The sequence below is a fragment of the Rhinichthys klamathensis genome, unplaced genomic scaffold, assembly GCF_029890125.1.
Source record: "Rhinichthys klamathensis goyatoka isolate OS25496 unplaced genomic scaffold, OSU_Roscu_1.1 h1tg000053l_1, whole genome shotgun sequence".
NCBI classification, from domain to species: domain Eukaryota; kingdom Metazoa; phylum Chordata; class Actinopteri; order Cypriniformes; family Leuciscidae; genus Rhinichthys; species Rhinichthys klamathensis.
Genome location: NW_026606598.1, coordinates 371,796 through 394,964, shown reverse-complemented (window position 1 = coordinate 394,964; position 23,169 = coordinate 371,796). Strand labels below are relative to the sequence as shown.

The 23,169-nt window shown below is 38.5% G+C and overlaps 2 protein-coding genes across 3 annotated transcripts in view; both read right to left on the bottom strand.

Moving 5' to 3' along the window:
- Positions 1–19,671, bottom strand: part of atrn (attractin) — an 80,013-nt gene extending 60,342 nt beyond the window's left edge. For both annotated transcript variants that reach the window (XM_056248020.1, XM_056248021.1), the window contains exons 1-4: positions 19,198–19,671; positions 10,414–10,497; positions 9,430–9,543; positions 7,042–7,170 (exon numbers count right to left, since the gene is read on the bottom strand). In XM_056248020.1, coding sequence (XP_056103995.1) covers positions 7,042–7,170; positions 9,430–9,543; positions 10,414–10,497; positions 19,198–19,460 — 590 coding nt within the window. In that variant the 5' untranslated portion in view covers positions 19,461–19,671. The remainder of the gene's footprint in view (positions 1–7,041; positions 7,171–9,429; positions 9,544–10,413; positions 10,498–19,197) is intronic.
- A 550-nt stretch (positions 19,672–20,221) lies between these two features.
- eif2ak3 (eukaryotic translation initiation factor 2-alpha kinase 3) overlaps positions 20,222–23,169 on the bottom strand; it is a 33,973-nt gene continuing 31,025 nt past the window's right edge. The window contains exon 17 of the mRNA XM_056248019.1: positions 20,222–22,167. Within this exon, the coding sequence (XP_056103994.1) occupies positions 21,988–22,167 (180 nt within the window). The 3' untranslated portion in view covers positions 20,222–21,987. The remainder of the gene's footprint in view (positions 22,168–23,169) is intronic.

The window sequence follows — 23,169 nt, the reverse complement described above, 5'->3', positions numbered from 1 at the left end:
AGGCAAATAAACTTACACAATACTTTTGGTAAATATTTTAACTTCATCTTAAGTTAATGATTGCTTTCGAAGCTTACAAATATCTTATAAACAGCTGTGTTGAAGGAGAAGATATTCGAATTGAACCTGAAGTGAAGTGTGTAAAAACAGGCGCATTAGTAGGCAGCTCACTCTCCTCTAAAGCTGAACACGGGGAAAAGAGGGACATTAGAGAATCACAGGCAGTCTAGCATCTGTCTTTCAGCTTTACATGTTTTTGTGAGTGTCTGCAGTGTGTGTCAGGATTGGTGTTTGATGTTCTATTGATACTGCACCGCCAGTTTTTTTTTTTGGGTTCCCGTGAATGCAGTCGCTATAGAAACTGCCGCAGTCGCCGTCAGGACTTCACATGAGCAGTTCCTGACACAGACACAGAGGTCAAAGACATCTGCGCTTCCTCTTTCCCGCTCTTCTTAAATTACTCTGACCTGCATTTTCTTGTTCTAGCTCTTGTTCTCTAGCGTACAGAGCCTTACAGGGACAGTTCAGCCAAAAATTGGTCATCATGGACTCTTATGTCCTTCCAAATCCGCATGGCTTTTTTCCCCCCATGGAACTCAAAAGCAGCAGAAATTCAGTAGAATGTCATTTGCATTTTCACATATTTAAACTTGAGATGTCAAGATCGATTATGGGGGAAGCAAGACTGCATCACTGACCATCGCACACTTTACCATCACAGGAATAATGACATTGTAAAATATATTAAAGGGGTTGTTCAGGATTTTGGACATCGGGCCTCATTTCCAAGTTAGCCTGGGTGTTATTTATCAGTGGAGACAGTTTTCAAAAAATTTCATCCAGTCCTTCCAGTTGCATAGTTCGCCGGTGCTAGGCTAGCGCGAGTCAACGGTAACTGCTAGCCTGCCATTAAAAACAGTTTTACCCACTCCACAGTAGGGTTGCCGCGGCGAGGAAAATTTCCCACCGGTTAATCGATGTGTCACAACACCGGTAATCCCGGTGTCACCGTGGGGGGCGGGGCGGGGGGGTTAAATAGCTTTTAAATGCGTGCGCGTTATACTTTTTAACTTTCGAAATAAGCGTCAATTGCTTGAATGGACAGAAAAACAACTCGGCTCGCTGATAATAAAACTTTTATTTATAGACAGAACTTTTATTAGCATAACGAACGAATAAAAATAACCCCATGCATAGGCTGAAAATCGTCAAACTGTGGGCCCAAACAAATAAGAACCATAAAACGTTTATTAACGAATAAGAAAATAAAACAGGCCTAAAGAAATTACACATTCCGCCATTATCTTGCTTTTCTGTAATTTGACTCGTTCTCATCTCCACACGTGCTAAATGGAATCCTGATGCTTGCTGATCTTTGACGTGACTGGCTCTTGGCACGCACTGCGCTGTTCAGTTTTTAATTATAATGTATGCTCTCTTCTGAACTAAATAATTGATAATTATTATTTTTAATTAATTCAAATAAATATTTTAGCAAAAACGAATACTTTAAAAAAGTCAAGACATCGCGGTGTCACGGTGGGAAAGTGATGTCACCGGTGATGGGGCTTAAAACCGGTAACACCGTCAACACCGTCTATCGCGGCAAGCCTACTCCACAGTACACCAAAAGCAAATAAATTATAACGCCAGACTATCAATGTAAATGTCTGTTAAGAGAATAATGTTAAAAATCAAACTACTCTTGCATCTCAATGATCACAATACATTTACAGGAACTAGTTTCTCAGCAGCGGCGGAATTTTACTTTACTCCGGTTAGTAGTACTGCGCCGAAAAGTAAACACAGAACAGAAGCGCACTACAGTCGGGACTACCTGCACTACCTCTCTCTCCCAATGCCTCTCTCGGTTGCCTAGGTAACGACATATCACTCCGCAGCTGCTGTAGACTGTGCTAATAAATACAGGGAACAAAGTATAACTATTGCAATGCAATGAAAGGTTAGTTTGATTTCTAACATTATTCTCTTAACAGACATTTACATCGATAGTCTGGCGTTATAATTTATTTGCTTTTGGTGTACTGTGGTGTGGGTAAAACTGTTTTTAATGGCAGGCTAGCAGTTACCGTTGACTCGCGCTAGCCTAGCACCGGCGAACTATGCAACTGGAACGACTGGATGAACATTTTTGAAAACTGTCTCCACTGATAAATAACACCCAGGCTAACTTGGAAATGAGGCCCGATGTCCAAAATTCTGAACCACCCCTTTAAAATAGAAAACATTAATTGTAATAATATTTCATGATATTACTGTTTTACCTTGGTTTTTATCAAATATTGCAGCATTGGTTAGCATAAGAGACTTGAAAAAACAAACTAATCTTACGGTATATACAGTATAGTGCAGTGGTTTTTCAATTTGCTTATTAGATTATGTACGTTGTTTGTTTTTAGTAGTTTATTACTTGAGCAAAATATAAAAATACTTTTCTTAAGAGGTAAACCCTGCACCCCCAGTATGTTTTCTCAGTCCCAAGGCCTTCTATGCACCTGGTAAATGTAATAAATAAATTAATTAATTAAAAATGCCTGATAAAACATCTGATCTAACCTTTTATATTCATATTGGTAGAAATTAGGGCTGTCAAATGATTAATCGTGATTAATCACATCCAAAATAGAAGTTTTTTTTACATAATATATGTGGGTGCATTGTGTATAATTATTTTATATATATAAATACACACACATGCTTGTATATATTTATTTAAGAAATATGTTCATGTATATACTGTATATAGATTTATATATAATTTATATTATATATAAATATTTTATATATAAATTATATATTTTTCTTAAATATACATGCATGTGTGTGTATTTATATATATATACAAAATAATTATAAACAGTGCACCCACATATATTATGTAAAAAAAACTTTTATTTTGGATGTGATTAATCGTGATTAATCATTTGACAGCCCTAGTAGAAATTTTTACTTTTTTTTGGTAAATATTGTAAAAAATTCTTAGACACACTGCTTTGGCTCTTTGGGCCCAAGATTCTCATCTTGGATGACTATTTTGAGTGTTTAGGATTTTTTCTTTTACAAAGTACTACGGCTGCCTCGATGGAAATGTATAACTGTTCCAAAAAAGTATTGTCCGGACCTCCGCTGGGAAGGAAATATAGAGAGCGGACCTCTTGTAACTTTAATTGAATAGCCCTGGCATAGTGTATAGAGCAGAACACTTTGTCTGTGACCTTGACCTGCCTGTGATTTGCTATGCAGAACAGATGAAGTTGCATTTTCACTGTATATTCAAAGTGGCTGAAATGACAATAAACCAAACTTGACTTGATTTTAATGAGGCATATCTGACATTTGATCTGAAGCATTGCAAACTTCTTTTGTGTTCCACATAAAAAAAGGAAGTCACACACGTTTGGAACGACATGCAAGAGAGTAAATGATTACAGAATGTTCCTTTTTGGGTGAACTATCACTTTAGGACACATCCACATTACTCAGAATCCTCAGAGCTCTTCAACAGCCATGGAAAACAAAACCATGCCCTGCGCGTGCTGATAAATGGCGTATCTACACCATTATACAGCCACAAAGTCGACAGCCATTGCCATTGATGGACATTCACAAGTAGCCATGTATCTGGGGTTTCAAGATACTTGCCTTACTCCACCTCTTTTCTCAAAGTGTCTGAAATGGTTTGATAAACGATTCCATCTCTTTAAACCCCACCTTCCTGGGAGCCTACTCTGCTCTGATTGGTCAGATGGTCCAGTCTGTTGTGATTGGTCTACCACTTGCAGTGTGTCATAAACAAAACGGCTACCACCATATCTGAATTTCGGCCATCAATTCGAGCCCGAGTCGTCATCCTTCGGTGGTGTATGCAAAGTGGATTTACTTTCGCCTCTCAGAAAACAGCGTCTTCTCGACATGGACAACACAAACCAAACTCTTCCAGGCCTCAGCTAGAACTCCAGTGTTAAAGGGCGGGTCAAAGTAGATGTTGTTTGCGGGCAGCCAATGAAGACCACAGGCTGGCATTACGCAAATTTGTTATGTAGGTTTGAGCAGGAAGTAAGACTGGAATTACTGACGACTCGTTTCAGGCAGTTCAGAATCGTTCATTTTCATTTAGGAGACAATAACTCCATTTATAGCGCACATTGATCTTTGAAACAGCTATATTACACATCAAAAAAGCATAATAGAGGCACTTTAAATAACCCAGTGTTCATAGGTTATGGATAGCTTTGTAACTAAGCTGTAAAGGTTAAAGTTTTAAAGTCCTAAGTTTCAAAGAGTAACTAGCATGTTTACAAGCTTCCTTCCAGTCTACTGCGTAAACATGCAGATGTCTGGAATCTTCTAAACTGAATGGAAACTTGACTGATTTGGAGTAAAATACTACAATAATGTATTTAAGTACACTACCGTTCAAACGTTGGAGTACAATTTTTTTATGTTTTTGAAAGAGGTTTCTTACACTCACACAGGTAGCCTGACTTCGTCATACTCATATTCTAGTCAGAATGTGAGTCTGATACTGCTTCATAGGGCTTTGATTATGAGGCGTGTCTTAACCGAACCAGGAAAAAAAAAACTCTGCACTCAATTGGATAGACCTACAACCAATGAGAGCAACGCAGTAAGTCAACTACTTTGCATAGCACAGTTGTCAACTATAGAACTCAAATGCACGCACGCTGGAAGAAGTAAAATAACGAGTGTTGCTTCTTTTACTTGGCCCTCTATGAGTGCGACCAAAGGAGAAACTACAACGACCACAGGGTTTTCATTGCGTCCCATCTTCTTAGTTACCATCGGAGCCAGCTGATAAATTAAACTTTTGCCGAATCCCATAGGAAGGACGGCAAACACATCTTTCCGATCGACAAATGCCTTAATTGCAGTTTTATGTTCGTCTTTTAAAATGAATGCGCTGTCGATTTCTTTTACAACAGACGCGATAGCGGAATCTCTACATCTCAGTTCTCCAGCGGCAGTCATCTCTGAGGGAAACCAGTTCAACCCAAGCGCTCTTTGATAACGTGAGGATTACGTCCCTGCAGATCATCTGTCCATCATCGTATAAAGCCCGCCCTGGCAATTTGATTGGCCCGACGATTTCTGAACCGATCATAATTACTCCTCAATGGAGCGAGTCCAGACCGAACTTCCCGATCAAAAAATGTTGTGGGCGGGGTTCGGGCTGGCATCCAGGCTATCACACAGGCTGAATTTATTAGAATATAAAATACAATTATTAGAATAAAAATGTTATTAAGATAAAATATTATCATATTCTAACTAGGGCTGTCAGTTAAACGCGTTAACGGTGTTAACGCAAACCCATTTTAACGGCGTAATTTTTTTTACCGCGCGATTAACGGTCTTTTTGGCCTAGCAAACTTTGTAGTTTTTTTCACATGCTTTTGCAACAGGACGCGGCATGCGCGGCGCTGCGCTATGAAACCCATTCATTTCAATGGCTTGCGCCGCGCGAGGACGTTTTGTTGCTTCGTCAACCAAAGCGCAAGCGGATCTAGCTAGACCGGAAACAAAACAACAGGCACGCCGCACACACTCGTTTGGGCTTGCGAGCCGGCCAAATAGTAGCCTGGCTGCGCCATCCTACGCACTTCCGCTCAATTTCATTTTCCTTCAGTACTACATCTGGGATTCTGCTGTAGACTTTGGTTTTCTCCGATCAATTTTTTGTAGGGCCAATCAGCGAACAGAGGGAGTGGCTGACAACGATGACGTCATGCGTTATTTTGAGTTGTAGTTCAGTAATGGCAGCGGAGAAAGATGCGAGCGAAGCCATTCAGTCCGTTGTAGCAACGCTGCCAAATATTAAGAAGTTAAAGCCGGAGCAAGAACAATCTTTGCTTAGTTTTGTTTTGGCCATGATGTTGTGGCCCTCCTCCCCACGGGGTTCGACATACATCACGAGCAAACGTTAGCGATTGGTGGCAAATCCAGAGTGACTCTGGGCAGATCCAATAGTTTTAGACTTCAATAGAGTACCCGCCTACAAGGAAGTAAACGATTGTCAATGGAGCGGTGCCAGACTCTCTGTACAAATGAAATGTACGAGAGTCTGGTAGAACCAGGCTAGCCAAATAGTAGGTTAACGTTACGTTTTGAGTGGATGACGAGCGCAAGACGCCGATATGGATGCCAATAAGATTCTGAATTGAAAGTTTACTTTTAAAAAGTTGCCAAATGGTCCCATTGACAAGACCAAAGTGATATGTGTGTTTTGTCGTTGTGAACTGAGCTATCATCGCAACGCGTCCAGTCTGAAATACCACTTGATGGACAAGCACACACACACACACACACACACACACACACACAGCTGTTGCGAATTCTCCGCTCCCTCGTCAATATCAGGACCTCGTCAGTATTTCTTTCACCCTTTTATTGATGGACAGTGTTACATTGTGTGAAAGATTATTTGCTCCAAGTGAGAATGTTAGTGTGAAATTGAACACAGTATATGCCAATGTTGATTTCAATAAAAAACATTTGCACAAAGCAAGCCGATCCACTTTTCCATGTTGATAAGAGCATTAAAATGAGAAAAAAATAATGGGACAAAAAGAAATCAAGAGACATTTAGAATAGATAAAAATGTGCGATTAATTGTGATTAATCACAAGGTAACTATGACATTAATGCGATTAATCGCGATTAAATATTTTTAATCACTTGACAGCACAAATTCTAACTGATTTTTATTATTGTAATAATTTTCTATTTTAATACATTTTAAAATGTAACGCAAGCTGAATTTTCAGTATCATTACTCCAGTCTTTAGTGTCACATGATCCTTTAGAAATCATGTTAATGTTTTTGTGGGAACCACGATAAATTTTTCCAGCATTCTTTGGTGAATAAAAAGTTCAATACAGCATTTATTTACTTGTTCCTCGATTCGACGCCGTCTAAGCAAGCAGCTCACTAGGTTTTGTAACAGAACTATAGTACTGCCGTGAGCATCAGCCTGTTTCGGCCCAGGAATGAAAGCTCACCTGTAGGAGATGTTGAAGCCAGTGAGATTATACGCAGCGTCACTGAAGAAGTGCAGCAGGGTGAAGCCAGACTGTGCCACCACCTCTGGGACGGTCTCGTTACTGTAGCTCTCAGGAACAATCAAACCGCTGGAACATGAAAGAGAACAACACAGAACCTGTAATACCTCTGCTGGAAGGGAGCGCAACAGATTCAATAGTTTCATCGCTTCCTTGTTTTATTGTACTCTATTAGAGGGTCTGTGTACTTTCTTTTTTTTAATGGGCTGTTTAAAGTCCCTGTAAAGGCAATTTTAACAAAACATTCTAAACACATTCTAAAGGTTAGAAATGTATTGCTAAAACATATTACAAAGACTGTGAACTGTGAAGTACTGAATTGTGGAGTTAGACCGTTAAACAGTTTTTCACCCTGGCAATTTCACGGATTTTTTGGGCGGGTCTAAAACAGGGCTCGATGACGCACTGGAGCTCTTGGACACGCCCCTACTCGATGACGCACTGATACTGATCCCTCTAACAATATAAATAGAGCACATTCGCATCAGTTTGGCGCTCATTTGCGAGTTACTGTCAGTACTATTATCAGTTACTACAGCCTACAGTTTGCTATCTAGCCATGCCTTCGTCACGGAAATGCGTACTACTTGGATGCAATCATTTGCAAAACAGATCGGTGTCCTTGTTTAAATTTCCTAAAAACGACGACATCAAGAAGAGGTGGATTAATTTTGTGAAGAGCCACCTTGATGGAGAGCTGAGGATCACCAGCCAAACCCGCCTCTGTAGTGATCATTTTACTCGTGATAGTTTTATAAACTTTCGTCGGAGACAACTGGGATTCACAGATAATCCGTTGTTACTGGTGAAAGGTGCCGCACCGACTATCTCTCGCCTCGGCCTTCATCCTCCCGTCCCGCCGACAACTGGCGCCATCATCGGCAATGCGTGCCCACCAATGAGTGTAAGTTGCCTTGTCTAACTTTATTTGTCTAAGTTAGGTTAAGCTAGTTAACGTTTACTTACATATAACTTAGCTAACTTGCATAAAAGGGAGAGAAAAAATTTACCATTCTGTTGCAGAGCGAGGGGGACGATGTTGACTTCCTTGGTCAATGTCTTCTGAATCGGATTCAGGCTCTGGAGGCTCAAACAAATATGGCTTGGTATAACCTAATAACCTAATAAGCTGCTAGGAGCATCCATTTCGGCTGTAGCGGGTCCCGTCGAGTGCAGCTTTCCCGCGAGTGGGCGTGGTTTCAGCGCAGCCAGCGGACACGCCCCCAGCGTTTGAGAGCAGAGAAAACTGCTCATTTTTTCAAGATTTTGATAGCTTATTTTATGTACTTGCCGGCTTTTTTTATCATTCAAATTTGGCTGGGTGGCTAATAACACATTTTTCTGTGGTGTGACAAACTCAGAACACATACTTAATTTTGACTTTACGGGGACTTTAAAAATTATTAGTGCTGGCTTTTTGTACGAATTTTGAAAGATTTTTGTATACGTTCTGCCAAATATTGTTAAAACTTTTGGCATATTGGTGAGCACTTCTGAATCACTATCCAAGTACTTCCTTAGACTAGCAGGCTCATCTGATCTCACTCGACAATAAGCACTTTTGATCACCAAGTAAAACTGTAATATTGTGAAATATTAAAATTTTTAATAACCGTTTTCTATTTTAATATATTGTAAACTAATTTATTCCTGTGATGGCAAAGCTGAATTTTCAGCATCATTACTCCAGTCTTCAGTGTCACGTGATCCTTCAGAAATCATTCTAATATGCTGATTTGTGGCTCAAGAAACATTTATTATTATTAATGTTGAAAACAGTTGTGCTGCTTAATGTTTTTGTGGAAAACGTGATGCATTTTTTTTAGGATTCTTGAAATTTCAAAAGAACAGCATTTATCTTTTGTAACATTATAAATGCCTTTTCTGTCCGTTTTGATCAATTAAATGCATCCTTGCTGAATAAAAGTATCACTTTCTTAAAAACAAAACAAAAAATCTTTCTGGCCTCAAACTTATGAAAGGTTAGTGTATTTCACAGGGTGGTTCTCCTAACCGTAGCTTTCATGTTAAGATCACATTACCAGTCAAACGCCATGAACTTTATCCTATTACCAGTCACTTTTGGTTGAAGAACCAATCATGCATGAGATATATGTCAGGGAATTTCCACCAGCCCTCAGGTATGTTTCTAAGGGTCATTCATACCATTTAAAACCAGTGTCTGATGTGGTGCAAGTACACTAGCCCTCAGGAACACTCCTGTATTCTAATCTGATCCTGGATTAACAGGTCATTACCTGGAAATCTCACTCCTCCTGTTTAAACCCCATGCACACACACAGAAATGAAGAGAAATGAAGAGAATACCTGAAGGCAGCGAGTAAAGGAGAGTAGATGGAGTCTCCATCGTACACGTACAGATGATCCCAGCTGCACTCCGTGGCAAAATGCTCAAAGCGAAGCCTCAGGATAGAGTTTGGCCTGCCGAGAAAAAGACAACCATCAACCACCATAACACACACAAATACTAAGTATCTGATATAGAGGTCAGCTACATGACCCAAACCTGACAGGACCCAACTAGGTGTTCAAGGGCGTTTTCAGACATGTAGATTGTTTGTTTTGCTCCAAAATAGGGATTTAAATTGTTACAATGTTGCCTTTTCTTCTACAGTATATATTTTTTATAGCGGGAATCGGGACATCATTCTTGGAATGCACCTAACAAACAAAAGTGTTTGTTTCAAAACAAATGCTTCAAACTGACCAGGCGTGAAAACACCTTGAGTTTTTAATTAATAAAAATGAGCATTATGGGTATAATTATTTGATATAGGATTGACAATCATTTAAAACAATAATTGAATTAAATCAATTACATGATTATGACAATTAATTCATTGCATATTAACATTTACCAAATGACGATCATTTCACATTTGTGTGGCAGAAAATCATAAGATTTTTTTTTAGGCAGGATCACAATCCACAATCTTAACACAATGCGTTTTTAATTAGTTTTTAATACTATTTTGCAAGTTACTTAGCAGTACATCCAAACCGATTTCACCATTTTAAAAAACGTACCCCTACAATATAAGAAAAAAATAATAATGATAGACCATTTAAGTCTGGCTTTAGAAGCCAATATAATGGTTGGTCTTTTACCATATAAATAAACAAATCTAGTATTGGTGTCTTGGGGGAAAAAAGCTAAGTAATCAATGTTAAAGGCTTTAAAATGTAACAATCCCGGTCAGGTTAATATGTCTCATTTACAGGCCAAATTCAGGCTTAAGGTTCAGACCTCTAATCTGAGAAAGAGAGTTTGTTTTTTAGACCAATACTCACTGTCCCTCAATAAGCCACGTGCACTTGGTCTTGTATTTGTAGTTTCCTGCTCCGTCAGAGAGGTAGCCAGAGGGTCCTGTTAGCCTGCGTATGACACACACACACAACATTACTACAACAATCGGAACACAGCTACTAAAACACACAAACACACACACACACACCTTAAGGGACAGGTTAATATTTGTGCTGTCAATCAATTCAAAACAATAACTATTTAATCTCACAATTTTCTGTAATTAATCACAATCACACCTAACATTATTTTTATATTGTAATACATATTTTCACACTGAATCACCAAATTAATGCAGAATCAAGACAGTATATTTTGAATATTTGCTTAATGTCACCTTTTTACTGAACTATGAATGAAGGTATCACCAATACTAAAAATACTGCAACTCGTCTGTATTAAATGGATTTTTTTTTCCAAATTCTGTGGATTATATCCATTCAACATTACAGTACAATTGAAAACTATCTGTTTTTTCCATTTAATATGCATAAAAAATACTTTTTTAATCTAAAACTTTTAACTTAATTGTACACCATGTAACTTTTTGTTCAAAATCAACAAAATTTAAACAAGTCAATGCATCAATCCTTCCAAAACATGTTTTAGTTTGACCCTGATTCACTACGGTAAGCCTATTTTAACTCTTTATATTTTAGACCTGACAGGATGGTTTTCACAGGAAATTGCATACATGCGTCACTTGCCCGTGTTAGCTTTGACGCGTGTATGGTGAGCTAGAAAAGTTTGACAAGGAGCACACTAAATCTTAAAACTTCAGGGGAATCACCCGTTTAAAAAACAAACACAGAACAGAGGAGAGTCTGCTGGCATAAAGAGACAGAGCTCGTAATAAAACAAGAATCAACATTGGCTTGGCTTTTCGGAGATGGAGAACTGAGGGATTTGAAATGTTGTAAAAGCGTCACAGAGATGACGTTTTTATTACTCAACAGGTGAGCAAGGTGTTTTATTGAACAGATAAACTGGCATATGTAGTTTATTGTGAAGGGTCATTTCATTATGGTTGTTGTAGAGCTGTGCTGGAATTTATTTTTAAGTAGGCTAAGTACTGTTTATTAAATTAGTATAGCTAGCTACAGTAATGTTTTCAGCTATTCAGCTTGAGATCATTTACATCTAAATTGGTTATATGTCTCTCAAGCCTACGGTGAACGTGTTATGAGCAGTATGATAATCATATTCATCCGCAGTGTCACACAGAGCTGAAGCACATAGGCCTACACGCAGACCATCCTCCTGGTCGTCAGCACTGTCTTGCTTCGCAGAACCCAGATTGCATGATCATATACAGTAACGCTAATGCAAAAAAATTGATTCTGCATTATTCGTTAAATATTTTAATGCGTCAAGCAGAAAATATTAACAGCCCTAGTAATATGAAAATGTAAACCAGCTACAGTTCACAAATTTTGCAATAGACGTTTAACAGCCCTCACTAAGATTTTACCTGGGCATTAAAGGAGTAGTTCACTTTTGAAAAAACTTTTGCTGATAATTTACTCACCCCCATGTCATCCAAGATGCCTATGTCTTTCTTTCCTCAGTCGAAAAGAAATTACGTTTTTTGATGAAAACATTCCAGGATTTTTCTCCATATAATGGACTTAAATGGGAACCATACGGTCCAAGGTCCAAAATACAGTTAATAACCGTTTCAGATGCAGCTTAAAATGTCTTTAAACGACACCAGACGATGAATAAGGGTCTTATCATGCGAAACGATCGCTCATTTAAAAAATAAATAACAACGTTTAAGTTTTATAAGCTCACATGCTCGCCTTTCTCTGTTCTGTGTAACTCTCCTGTTCGAACTCGTTCATCAAAATGAACAAATCTTTTTCCGAGTCAATTCATTCATTTCGGTCGTTAAATGAATCAAATGACTTCGAAAAAAGATTTGTTCATTTTGATGAACGAGTTCGAACAGGAGAGTTACACAGAACAGAGAAAGGCGAGCATGTGAGCTTATAAAACTTAAACGTTGTTATTTATTTTTTAAATGAGCGATCGTTTCGCATGATAAGACCCTTATTCATCGTCTGGTGTCGTTTAAAGACATTTTAAGCTGCATCTGAAACTGTTATTAACTGTATTTTGGACCTTGGACCGTATGGTTCCCATTTAAGTCCATTATATGGAGAAAAATCCTGGAATGTTTTCATCAAAAACCGTAATTTTTTTTTTTCGACTGAGGAAAGAAAGACATAGGCATCTTGGATGACATGGGGGTGAGTAAATTATCAGCAAAAGTTTTTTCAAAAGTGAACTACTCCTTTAAATGAACAATATAACAGGCTTGCCTCATGTTAAAGTTCAAGGGTCGATGGTGAAAACAAGCACAGTGCATGCATCTTAGTTTCAGTAAAGTTATTTTTGTGTTATAATAGGGTTAGATCACCCCTAAAATACTAATTATGTCATCCTTCACTCACACTTGTGTCATTCCAAGCCTGTATGACTTCCTCTCTTGGAACATAAATGGAGAAGTCTAGCAGTTTAGCAAAGAAGGAAAGAAAGTCCTACGAGTTTGGAATGACATTAGGTTGAGTAAATGACAACTTCCCTTCTTTTTTTCGAACACAACTAAACCATGTTATGAACTAGGGCTCTAGCCTGTAACAATATCAGATTTTTACAACACAATTATCGTGGCTACAAAATTTCACAATAACAATATTATGGTGATATCTATCAAAAATTAATTCCCCACATAATAACTACAAAAGAGTAAAACAAAAACTTCTCAACCAGCGTTAAGATGCAGTCACATTTACCTTCTTTAAGCGAATTTTCATTTTAATTAGACTTTGCATGATCTGGAATTTAGCTTGAGAGCTTAAGATTTTCCCACACATGTTCCCTCAAGTCAGTCACGCTCATTCTACTGTGCTTCCTACACTGTACATACATTAGCTGTACAATTTAAACTTGCTAATGTGACTGCCTTTAAGGAGCAGTAACATCACCTACAATTTTGGAGTGTCAATCAGATTATTATCTATGGTAGCATGAAATGTGTAGAGCTATAACAACATCAATATCAGGAATATAGTCTAAACTGGTACATTGTGACACCCTATTATAAACAACCTACTGATATGGTGTGTGTATGTGTCGATAAGGTATCTGAAGCCCCTGACTACAGTCTCAAAGAGCTTTGTTAACATTAAAAAACCCAGTTCATTAACACACCCACAATCCTGTGGGATCTGCACATACACACTCCAGCAGACAGCTGTGACAAACACACATCCCTGAGACGTGATTCTCAACGGCGCACAGCAATCTTCCACCCAGCCAATTAGATCATCATTCAACAACATCCCATTAGAATCATCAACAATTCAAATCATGCATTTCTTCTAATAAAGCACAGGCGTTAGATAATGGGCAAAGAATTGCTGAATAATTGAGCTGTTGTGCTTTTTCCTGTCAGTCTCCATTCAGCCTTTATGATGATCGAAGGCAGCCGAGAGAATGTCAGAAATGCCTGTCAGCCATTAGTGATTTCAAACCTGGGTCTACTGAGAATTGGACTTGCTAAGTGTAAGAGACGGAGCACTTAGTGCGAGCGGCACAGAATCGACTGTGAAGCTGCATGCAGTAGTTTAACAGAACACACCATCAGACGGTGTTTAGCAGAAACGCCGTCTCCGGCCAGGGCGGCATTCTGGGAAAGGAACGGATGCTGGTGTGGAGGAAACAGTCAGGCTTCTGTACTTCAACAAATGATCCACTAAAAAGAGGCCATTTAGTAAAGCAGATCCTGTTGCTGATAATTCTGTTATGGAATTATGAATTGGCCAGCAAATTAGACATGCAGCATACAACATCACGCTTTCATACAGAATATGCATCCTCTCTTTTTGCGATTTCAGGGAACACATTATATTAATAGATACCCATTAATATAAGAAAAAAATGCAGTTTGTAATACAACCCGGTAGGCTCTTTCATACTGAATTTCACAAATACTCCACACTTCTTACTCAAAAGTATTGTAGCATTACTATGGTACTGTGAATATAGGTTACTATGACACTGTCATTCAATGATTACCATTATTCACATATGGTCCTCCAAAAATAAGCATGAAACATGTTTAAGAAACAGGATGTCCAGAAATATTGTATTACCATGGTACTAGAATCAGCATTAAGCATGGTGACATCTGAAAACAGCACGTCATACACAAGAGACTCTCCATATCAAAAGTCACAGTCACACATACAACATGGTCTTATCCAAAGCTTGACATTCACTTTTTTTGCTAGCCAGCCACTCAGCATTATGACTGGCCACAATTTTATTGTAGGGAAATTATGTTTTATTAGGGGCGTGACAATACACTTAGCTCACATGATGATACGATACACGATATTGGGTTCAAGAGAGTGAGACTTAACACTGTTTTTAAGAAATGTTCAATAGCAAAATATATGACTGGAAAAAAAGTATTTTATTCGACTGAAAGTCCGAAAATACAAAACAATACAGGTGCATTTTGAAATGTTTTAACTAATCTAGGGCTGTCATACCCAACGATTATTTCGGTAATCGAGTAATCAGTCGATTTTGTTGATTAATCTGATAACTTTTTTGTGGTAATAAAAAGAGACCTAAGTGAACAATAGCCTTAAAAATGACTTAAAATACATATATAATAACAATGAGGCAACAATAAGTGGTCCAACTAAAGTATCAGAAGCAAGTAATCATATGGTTTTATTCAAAAACACTGTTAAAAAATGCCAATGGTCTGGTGATTGTTGTTGTTAAACTACAGCATGATCAACTCCTTGTTTAACATTGGGCAATTTTCATTTTAATTTGAGTTATTTTGTTGTGCCATTTTTATTAGTTTTTTTTTTTATATATTTCTATTTTGCTTTACTTTTATTTCAGCTTTAGTAACTTCAGTTTAAACTTATTTCAGTAAGCCAAGAAACATTTAAGTCTTTTAAGTTTAAGTCAATAACAACACTGAGTATTATCACCGTCAGATCAGTCAGATTATGAAAGAACCTGTGAGCAGAGTCAAAACAATGATAATGATTATTATTTTTATTATGATTGTGTGCCCACAATAGGCTATACCAGAAAATACACGTCCTTGGCAGGGATCTCTATTGAAAAACAGAGCTACTAGTGAATTTACACTCTGTTCCATTGACTTATCATTAGGAAGACAGGAACATTCCTGATCCGAGATGAAATGGTAGAATGTTATAAACGGTCTCTGCCTCCAGCGTGGCGGTGTTAAGATTCGTGATTGACACCACATGATCATTTGGCTTCAGTCTGTCTGTCTCTTCTCAGCTATTTGGAGCCAGATTCACCCTGCGTGACCCAAAGTCCCCAATGTAACCAGTGTCTCTGCCAGACTTTGCCCATCAGTGAGTCACATCCCATGATGGAGCAGCATGTGGCAAACATCATATTCCAATGAAACCTTATAATACTACTGTTCATACTGTACATCAGTGAAGTTGATCTGGTCAGTTTTATGCCAATGTTGAGAAGTTACAAAAACACGTTTTATGAAAACAGTTGAATCACACTAAAACCTAGTATGAGACTTGAATCATTTTTGACAATAATAATTATTGATGACCACTGGGTGCAAAATATTCAGTGATTGTCATGAGGGTCAACATTTAAAAGGGTTAGTTCACCCAAAAATGAAAATTGTCATTCCAAACCCATAAGACTTTTGGTCATTTTCGAAACACAAATGAGGATCTTTTTTGATTAAATATGAGGGATTTCGGTCCCTCCATTGACAGCTACACAACTACAACTTTGACACTTCAAAAAGTTCATAAAGAGATCATAAAACTAATCCATATAAATTGAGCGGTTTAGTCCAAATTTTCTGAAGAGACTCGATAACTTTATATGATGAACAGAATAAATTTAGGCTTTTATTCACATTTAAACATTCATCAACACACACATCAGTTGTGGTAAACGGAAGCTCAAGCATGTTCGCTTGATGTGCGAGAACCAATGAGGTTCATTCTCGTGTTACACATTAGAGCTTCAGCAAGAACCAATGAGGTTCATTCTCACTCATCAATCAGGTTCGGTTGAGCTTCTGTTTATGTTCACTGATCAATGTTTATATGTGAATAAAAGACTGAATTAAATCTGTTCATCACTTAAAGGGACTATAAGTAACTTTTTAGGTAATTTATCATCTAAAATCAATATTTTTATTCATAAATATGTCCCCAATGGTGTACAAATACCTCTGCCAATTATCTGATTTATCCTCGTAAGCGAAGAATTTATTATATTTATATACATGGGACGGGTAAGTCCACGGAGGCTTCCATGTAGTTCCGCCATCTTGAAAAACTATAATAGCAGAGAGGGACAAAAAGTACGCCAACGCGTTTCCACAGTGCGTTTTCGTTCAGAGCCAGCGTGACGTAACTGAAAGGAGCAGAGCAGTGAGAGGCGCTTGTCACTGCCCCGGCAAGTTTAAAAGGCTGCATTGCAAAATCCTCGTCGCCTGAAAAGTCCAAAATAGATCGTAAAAGGAAACGTGACCGGAGATTACAAAAAACACGAGTAAATGTCGGGATAGCTTTTTCCAGGTGGATAGAGCTAATGCAGGAGAAAGATCACGCTGAAGTCCTGCTTTCTTCTCGACAGGTAAGTCACTACAGTCTTAATTACAAGCTTTTTTTCATTGTTTGGTTGTGTACTTTATTTTATAGACAGATGAACATACATGTACAGTTAAAAGTTGATGATGATATCTAACAATGCACGTAGGCTACTTCAGAAAATATAACGAATAAAGAAGGCATAACTACTAATTACAATAGTTAATGTTTTTTTGACATACTGTAACATTTGTTTGTTCGTTGTGTCAATTTGAAGTTTGTTTGAAATAACAAACCTATTCACCCAAAGGAAAACTCGACGAAGTGCTATTAGAAGACATCCTGTCATAGCTTTTTGGTACATAACGGCTACCGTAGACGCAACACGCATTTGAAAACGTGAGGCGCTGGAGAGCACAATTCGTTTGAATGCAAAATACAATTTCACCGCTAGATGGGAGTAATTCTTACTTAATGTCCCTTTAAAGCGATCGAGAAATTTGGACTAAACCGCTTAAGCTCTCAGATTTCATCAAAAAGATCATCATTTGTGTTCCAAAGATTAACAAAAGTCTTACGGGTTTGGAACGACATGCAGGGTCGGCCTTCCTATGTTTCACCCGTTTCAATTGAAACAGGCCCCGCCCTCCAAGGGGGGCCCCAACAGACCAGCAAAATCCCATTCATTTTCTCCGTAGGATATTGATTTTCAGCCATAATGTCTAAACCATTCAAGGTAGATTGACCACGAGCTACGAGGTTGTGTAATGAAAGTTTCCGCTCCTATAAAAGCCACAAGCTACGAAATCAACCATGTTATTTGCAAAACACTGACGTCTCTGATTGGTCGAACTCACGGTTACCATGGCGACGTTTACGGCTTGAGCGATCTGAAGTATAATATCGGTAGTTTATGTATTTATACCTAACCTTTACCTTTTTTGCCGTTAGGTTAAAATGTTATTTTGAGCAGAAAAAGAATTTCAAGAGGAAATGAAACGTACATATGCCAGTGGTGCTGAAAAAACGAAAGATATCGGACAACAACAGAAAAGCTTTATTCAGTCTACCAAAAGTGAAGTTACCCTGCGTGAAAGGGCGAGGCTTATTCCAACGTAAAACGCTTTATAATTGTACATAGTTTTAATCAAATAAGGTTGGATTATTTCTATGTTGACCTGCTTGTTCATGAAGCTGTTGTGCATGAAGCTGTTGAGCTGCCTGTTCATGATGCAAACCAACAGGAATCCTTGCTTTTTCTGCTCTATTATGTTTGTTTTATGTGGGTAGGGCCCCATAGTAGTAATTGAAACGGGCCCCCAGATGCTTAAGGCCGCCACTGACGACATGAGGGTGTAAATGACAGAATTTTTATTCTCTTTCTCCTTCATCCTCAGCTCTTCTTTCTCTTTCTCCTTCATCCTCAGCTTTTCTTTCTCTTTCATCCCTTTAAGAGCATTTAGCCAATTATCTCAAACCAACTTTATTTTTTTTGCATCCCAAGTTTGCATACAAATGAAAATATAAAACACTTATATTATGAAAATTAAAAAAATACTTTTATGACATTTGGAAAATTTAAGTGTGCAATTAAATAACAACAAATATGCTTTGTCAAAGTATCATCCGATACTGATCCTAACAGAAAACGCTCGAGTTGTTTTAATAAATAAAACATGAGTTCATGTAAAATGTAAAGTGTCATAAAAATACAAAATTCAATAACTATTTTTGGATAGTTTATTTAGTCTATTTAACCTGGGAAAATGTGCCAACAACGGTAAGTATAACTGGAACAACAATATTGGATTAGAAATAAACATAATAAAGCAGTGAGGACTTTGACTAATGTCAGAACACCAATGCACACTGCTTATTTATAAACTTTGAGGGCTTCAAGACTTGATTTAGACTTAGATTTAACACCATAAAGCAGTTTCTAATGACAGTATCTGACTCTAATGAGCATCAGATTTCAAACAGCGCAGGTTGTATCTTCATAATTCCTTAACATGAGCCTTCATGATACGCTGTTAATATTTCATGGATGAACCGGTCCCTGACAAAAGTTACAGTGTTCTGTACGTACTTCAAGCATTAGACTGTAAATAAGAGCCGTTTGTGTCTCACCTGAAGCGGCCGCCGCAGTGCTGGCACTGCTCCCCGACCCATCCCGGCTCGCATACACACACGCCGCTGGCTGTGTTACACTGGCCGTTCAAGCACGGCTTATCACACTCCTTCGCCTCCGTGGCCGCGGGCAGACGTACCAGTCCGCTGAGGGCTGTGATGATGAGAATAGATTGCAGAACGGTGCCGTGAAGGCCTACGCGAGGCAGGCCGTGTGAGAGACACCAGCCCCGGCCAAGGGCCCTCCGAACCTCCGCGGCCATTCCCACAGAAACGGCTGACAGACGGTGACGAATCCGCTGCTAGTGACTAGCGGATGATGGGAGACAAAGGATAGCAGTATCGTCGATGCTGTCGGCTGCCCGTGGTTTCTTTGGAGGCGGATTTTTTCTCTTTTTTTTCTTGTTCACATTTTACCGATGCTTATCGCTGCAGTGCCTAGACGCATATTGACACCCGGAAATGACGACATGCGGAAGTGCGCATTGATTGCTAAGGAGCGCGGGATTTAATAAAGTATTTATGACAATTGGCTCAGAGAAAAAAAATGTAAACATTTACAATAATATGAAATATTACATAAATAAAGCAATATGATAATAGGTACGTATAATGCAGTATAATTGAGTTTATTCTGTGTGGGATATATATATACGTGGTTGCGACATCAAATAAAAAAAAAGTAAGCATAATTCTCTACAGCTCTTTCTAAAAGACTTATATTAAATGCGAATTGTTTGTGATAAGGATCATTTCAACAATTCTGGTGTAGACAAAAAAAAATGTGTCTGTAAAAATATATAGTTAAACAGCGTTCCCTTGTGGCACTTTGTGGTATTCACATGTACTATGAAAATAATTTATTCAACATCAAAATTTTAATTTAAGAAAAATAGCTTTAGATTTAGCATGTCTTACAGCAGGAAACTGCTGAAACCTGGACTAAATTCAGTTGCATTCTATTATAGCAAAGTGCATCTAAAAATTATCGTTATTAGTGTTTAGAAAAAAACAAACAAAACACTTTTACAAACATCATAGAACGTTTATTACATTATTGACTTGTAAGAAGTCACAATATTTCAACGCACTCCACCGGATGAAGTGCATTCATATACCTTATTTATACCTCAACCAATCCAACGGATTGATTTTTGTAGTCGACATAAATAAAAACAAACATATTTACATAAAACGGCAGGAGACATGGCTACAGAACATGAAACCGGGATTCCAACCGTCACAGAAAAAAACAAAACATCTGAAGAACATTGGATAAACTGAAACGGTCAAAACCAAATGCTAAATTAACAATAATGAAACGGCCATCAATAAAATGAATTTAAACCAAAGACTGAGGAGAATTATTAGATGGGAAAGATCTGTTGGAAGGATTTGCCACAGTGATCTGAACAGGATCAGCACTCGTTGCTGTCTTCACTGGGTCGGGTTCACAGATATAGGTTAAAAGGTGAAGGGTTTACAAAGCGGTCCCTGACGTGGATTACAGGACGCAGTCCTCGTGCTTAAGGGTCAAAGGTCATAATCTCAAATCCGTTCTGCAGCATATGGCCAGTTCAGGAAACGCACCAGTATTCACATACATACAGAAGCTGCTCCTGAAGGTGCAGAGGCACCCGGTGCTCTTCAACGCAACCAGAGATCCAATCCGTCACCACAATCCACTATCGCCATTCTCTCAAACTTTGACAACAATTCTTAGGAAAAACGTCCATAGAAGTTGAAAAAAGTCATAAAAAGCAGTCACTATACAGAAAATTCCATCATATACAAAAGAAAATTCACTCCCTCTAATCAAAATCGGTAAGAAAAATCATACAATCAGTAAATACCTGATATGTTACAATTAAGGGTGTGTGCTGAATATTTGGTCGAAGTGATTCCTCCAGCTGTATCCTTTCTTATTGTGTGATTAGTCAAAGCACTTCTTTCTTATTCAGATTTTTTTGAATTTTTCTTTTCAAAATGACCCAGTAAACTACCTTTCTAGGAGCTACTGACATGAAGTATTTTACAGAATGATTTTTAAAGTCTCCATTTCAAATCAGTCCATTCTAAGTCTCATACTGACCATCACTAACATGTCATTCGTGTCTCAAAGTCCAGCTTAAAGGCAGTTTGAATATTTCCACATCCACTCAGTCATATGCAGATCCATGTTCATCAAGTAATGTGCACATTAGCCACTAACACTGTATCAGCGAGTGGCTATAATGCCTCTGAACTTGTGCGTTCGGTCTTGAACGAGCACCTTTAAAGCACACAAAGCCTCTCTTGCTTGGTATTTAAGCCTATTTACATTAGAGGAGAAAAAGAACTCGTGCAATTTCCCGTTTGGAAAGAAAAGCACGCATCACACAACTTCCCGTTTAAGACATGCAGAGTGAACGGCGTCCGAAGGCAGGTCATTCATTAGCACTGCAAAAACAACAACTCTCCTCCTACTGCAAGTGTGTGTGTGGGTGGGTGTGTTAAAATGCTTCTGGAGCATGGAATCATGGGATTGGTTGACTGAGTTGAAAGAAATGCAATGGGGCCTTTTTGTTAATTATTGAACGCCCTTGGCACAAATGCCACAGTGGGCAGCAATTTCATTTATGTTTACGATGTGTGTGATTCCAGTTGTAGAGGTTTGTGGAATGACCTTAGTGGGATGATGATCTTGATTTAGCTCAGTTTATCTGAATGTGCGTTGCAAGAGGTGGTGACTGGTTGTGTTTGTCATCCTGCAGACGAGGTACAGTATGTGTGTGTCTTTGAGTGGGAGTTCTAGTTTGATGAGGATATCTGTCTTGACGGTCGTCCTGCAGACGAAGCGCTGTACGTTCGAGTGCGTGGTCGGATTCTGCAGGGCATCTCCAGCTCCTGGAATAAAGGGGCCTCTGTGATTTCTGACGCCTCTGGGCGTTCCGCGGGCACTCGGGACAGCATACAGCGCACCATCTGTGCCTGAAACACAAACAGATACAATGATATTAGTGTGTGGAATAAATCCTAATAATATATCATTTATAAAGTGACTGATTGACAACAGCTTACACTAGGGGGCCTCAGCACACTTCAGAAGGGACCACTGGTTAACTTAATTTTTTATTGATATTATATTACTAATATATATATATATATATATATATATATATATATATATATATATTTAAATGCTAGAAAAACATTGAAAAAACTATTGTTTTTATTGAAAAACAGTTCTTGAAATGTCTTAATTTACCTATATCAACACTCCCAGTTTTTATTAATTATATAATATGGTTATAGTTCTGTTAATTTTATATAGGGGTCTTCAAACGCCAAAAAAAGAAAAGAAAAAAAAAACCCAGAACCACTGGGTTGTAGTATCCGTTTAATTACTGTCTGTATGAAGGAATGGGGGCGGCAGTGGCTCAGTGGTTCATGTGGGTTGTCTACAAACCGGAAGGTTGGTGGTTCAATCCTCGGTTCCACCTGACCAAGTGTCGAGGTGTCCATGAGCAAGACACCTAACCCCAGCTGCTCCCGACAAGCTGGATGGCGCCTTGCATGGCTGCCGTCGCCCGTCGGTGTATGAATGTGTGAGTGAATGGGTGAATGTGAGGCAAATTGTAAAGCGCTTTGGTGGCCATTGGGTCTGTGAAAGCGCTATATAAATGCAGTCCATTTACCATAACCCAATTTATGGCCATTTTCCATACTCACAATAGTTGTGAGTGTGAATTCATCAGTTCAGTCTTACTTTTCTGAAAGTGAATGACTGTGGGTGAACAAAACTATTTCCTTGCCAAAACCACAGTTGCTCATTCATGGGTCATTAAAGGGGCAGTATGTAATATTGACAGCTAGTGGTTAGTCTCGCGTAGCCAGACCTTCAGACTGACGGCTGAATGTCTGGAATTCATAGCAGCTTTCTTTGGCCAAGGCCCGCCCATAAGGCCGTTTGACCGACATGTCAAACAACCA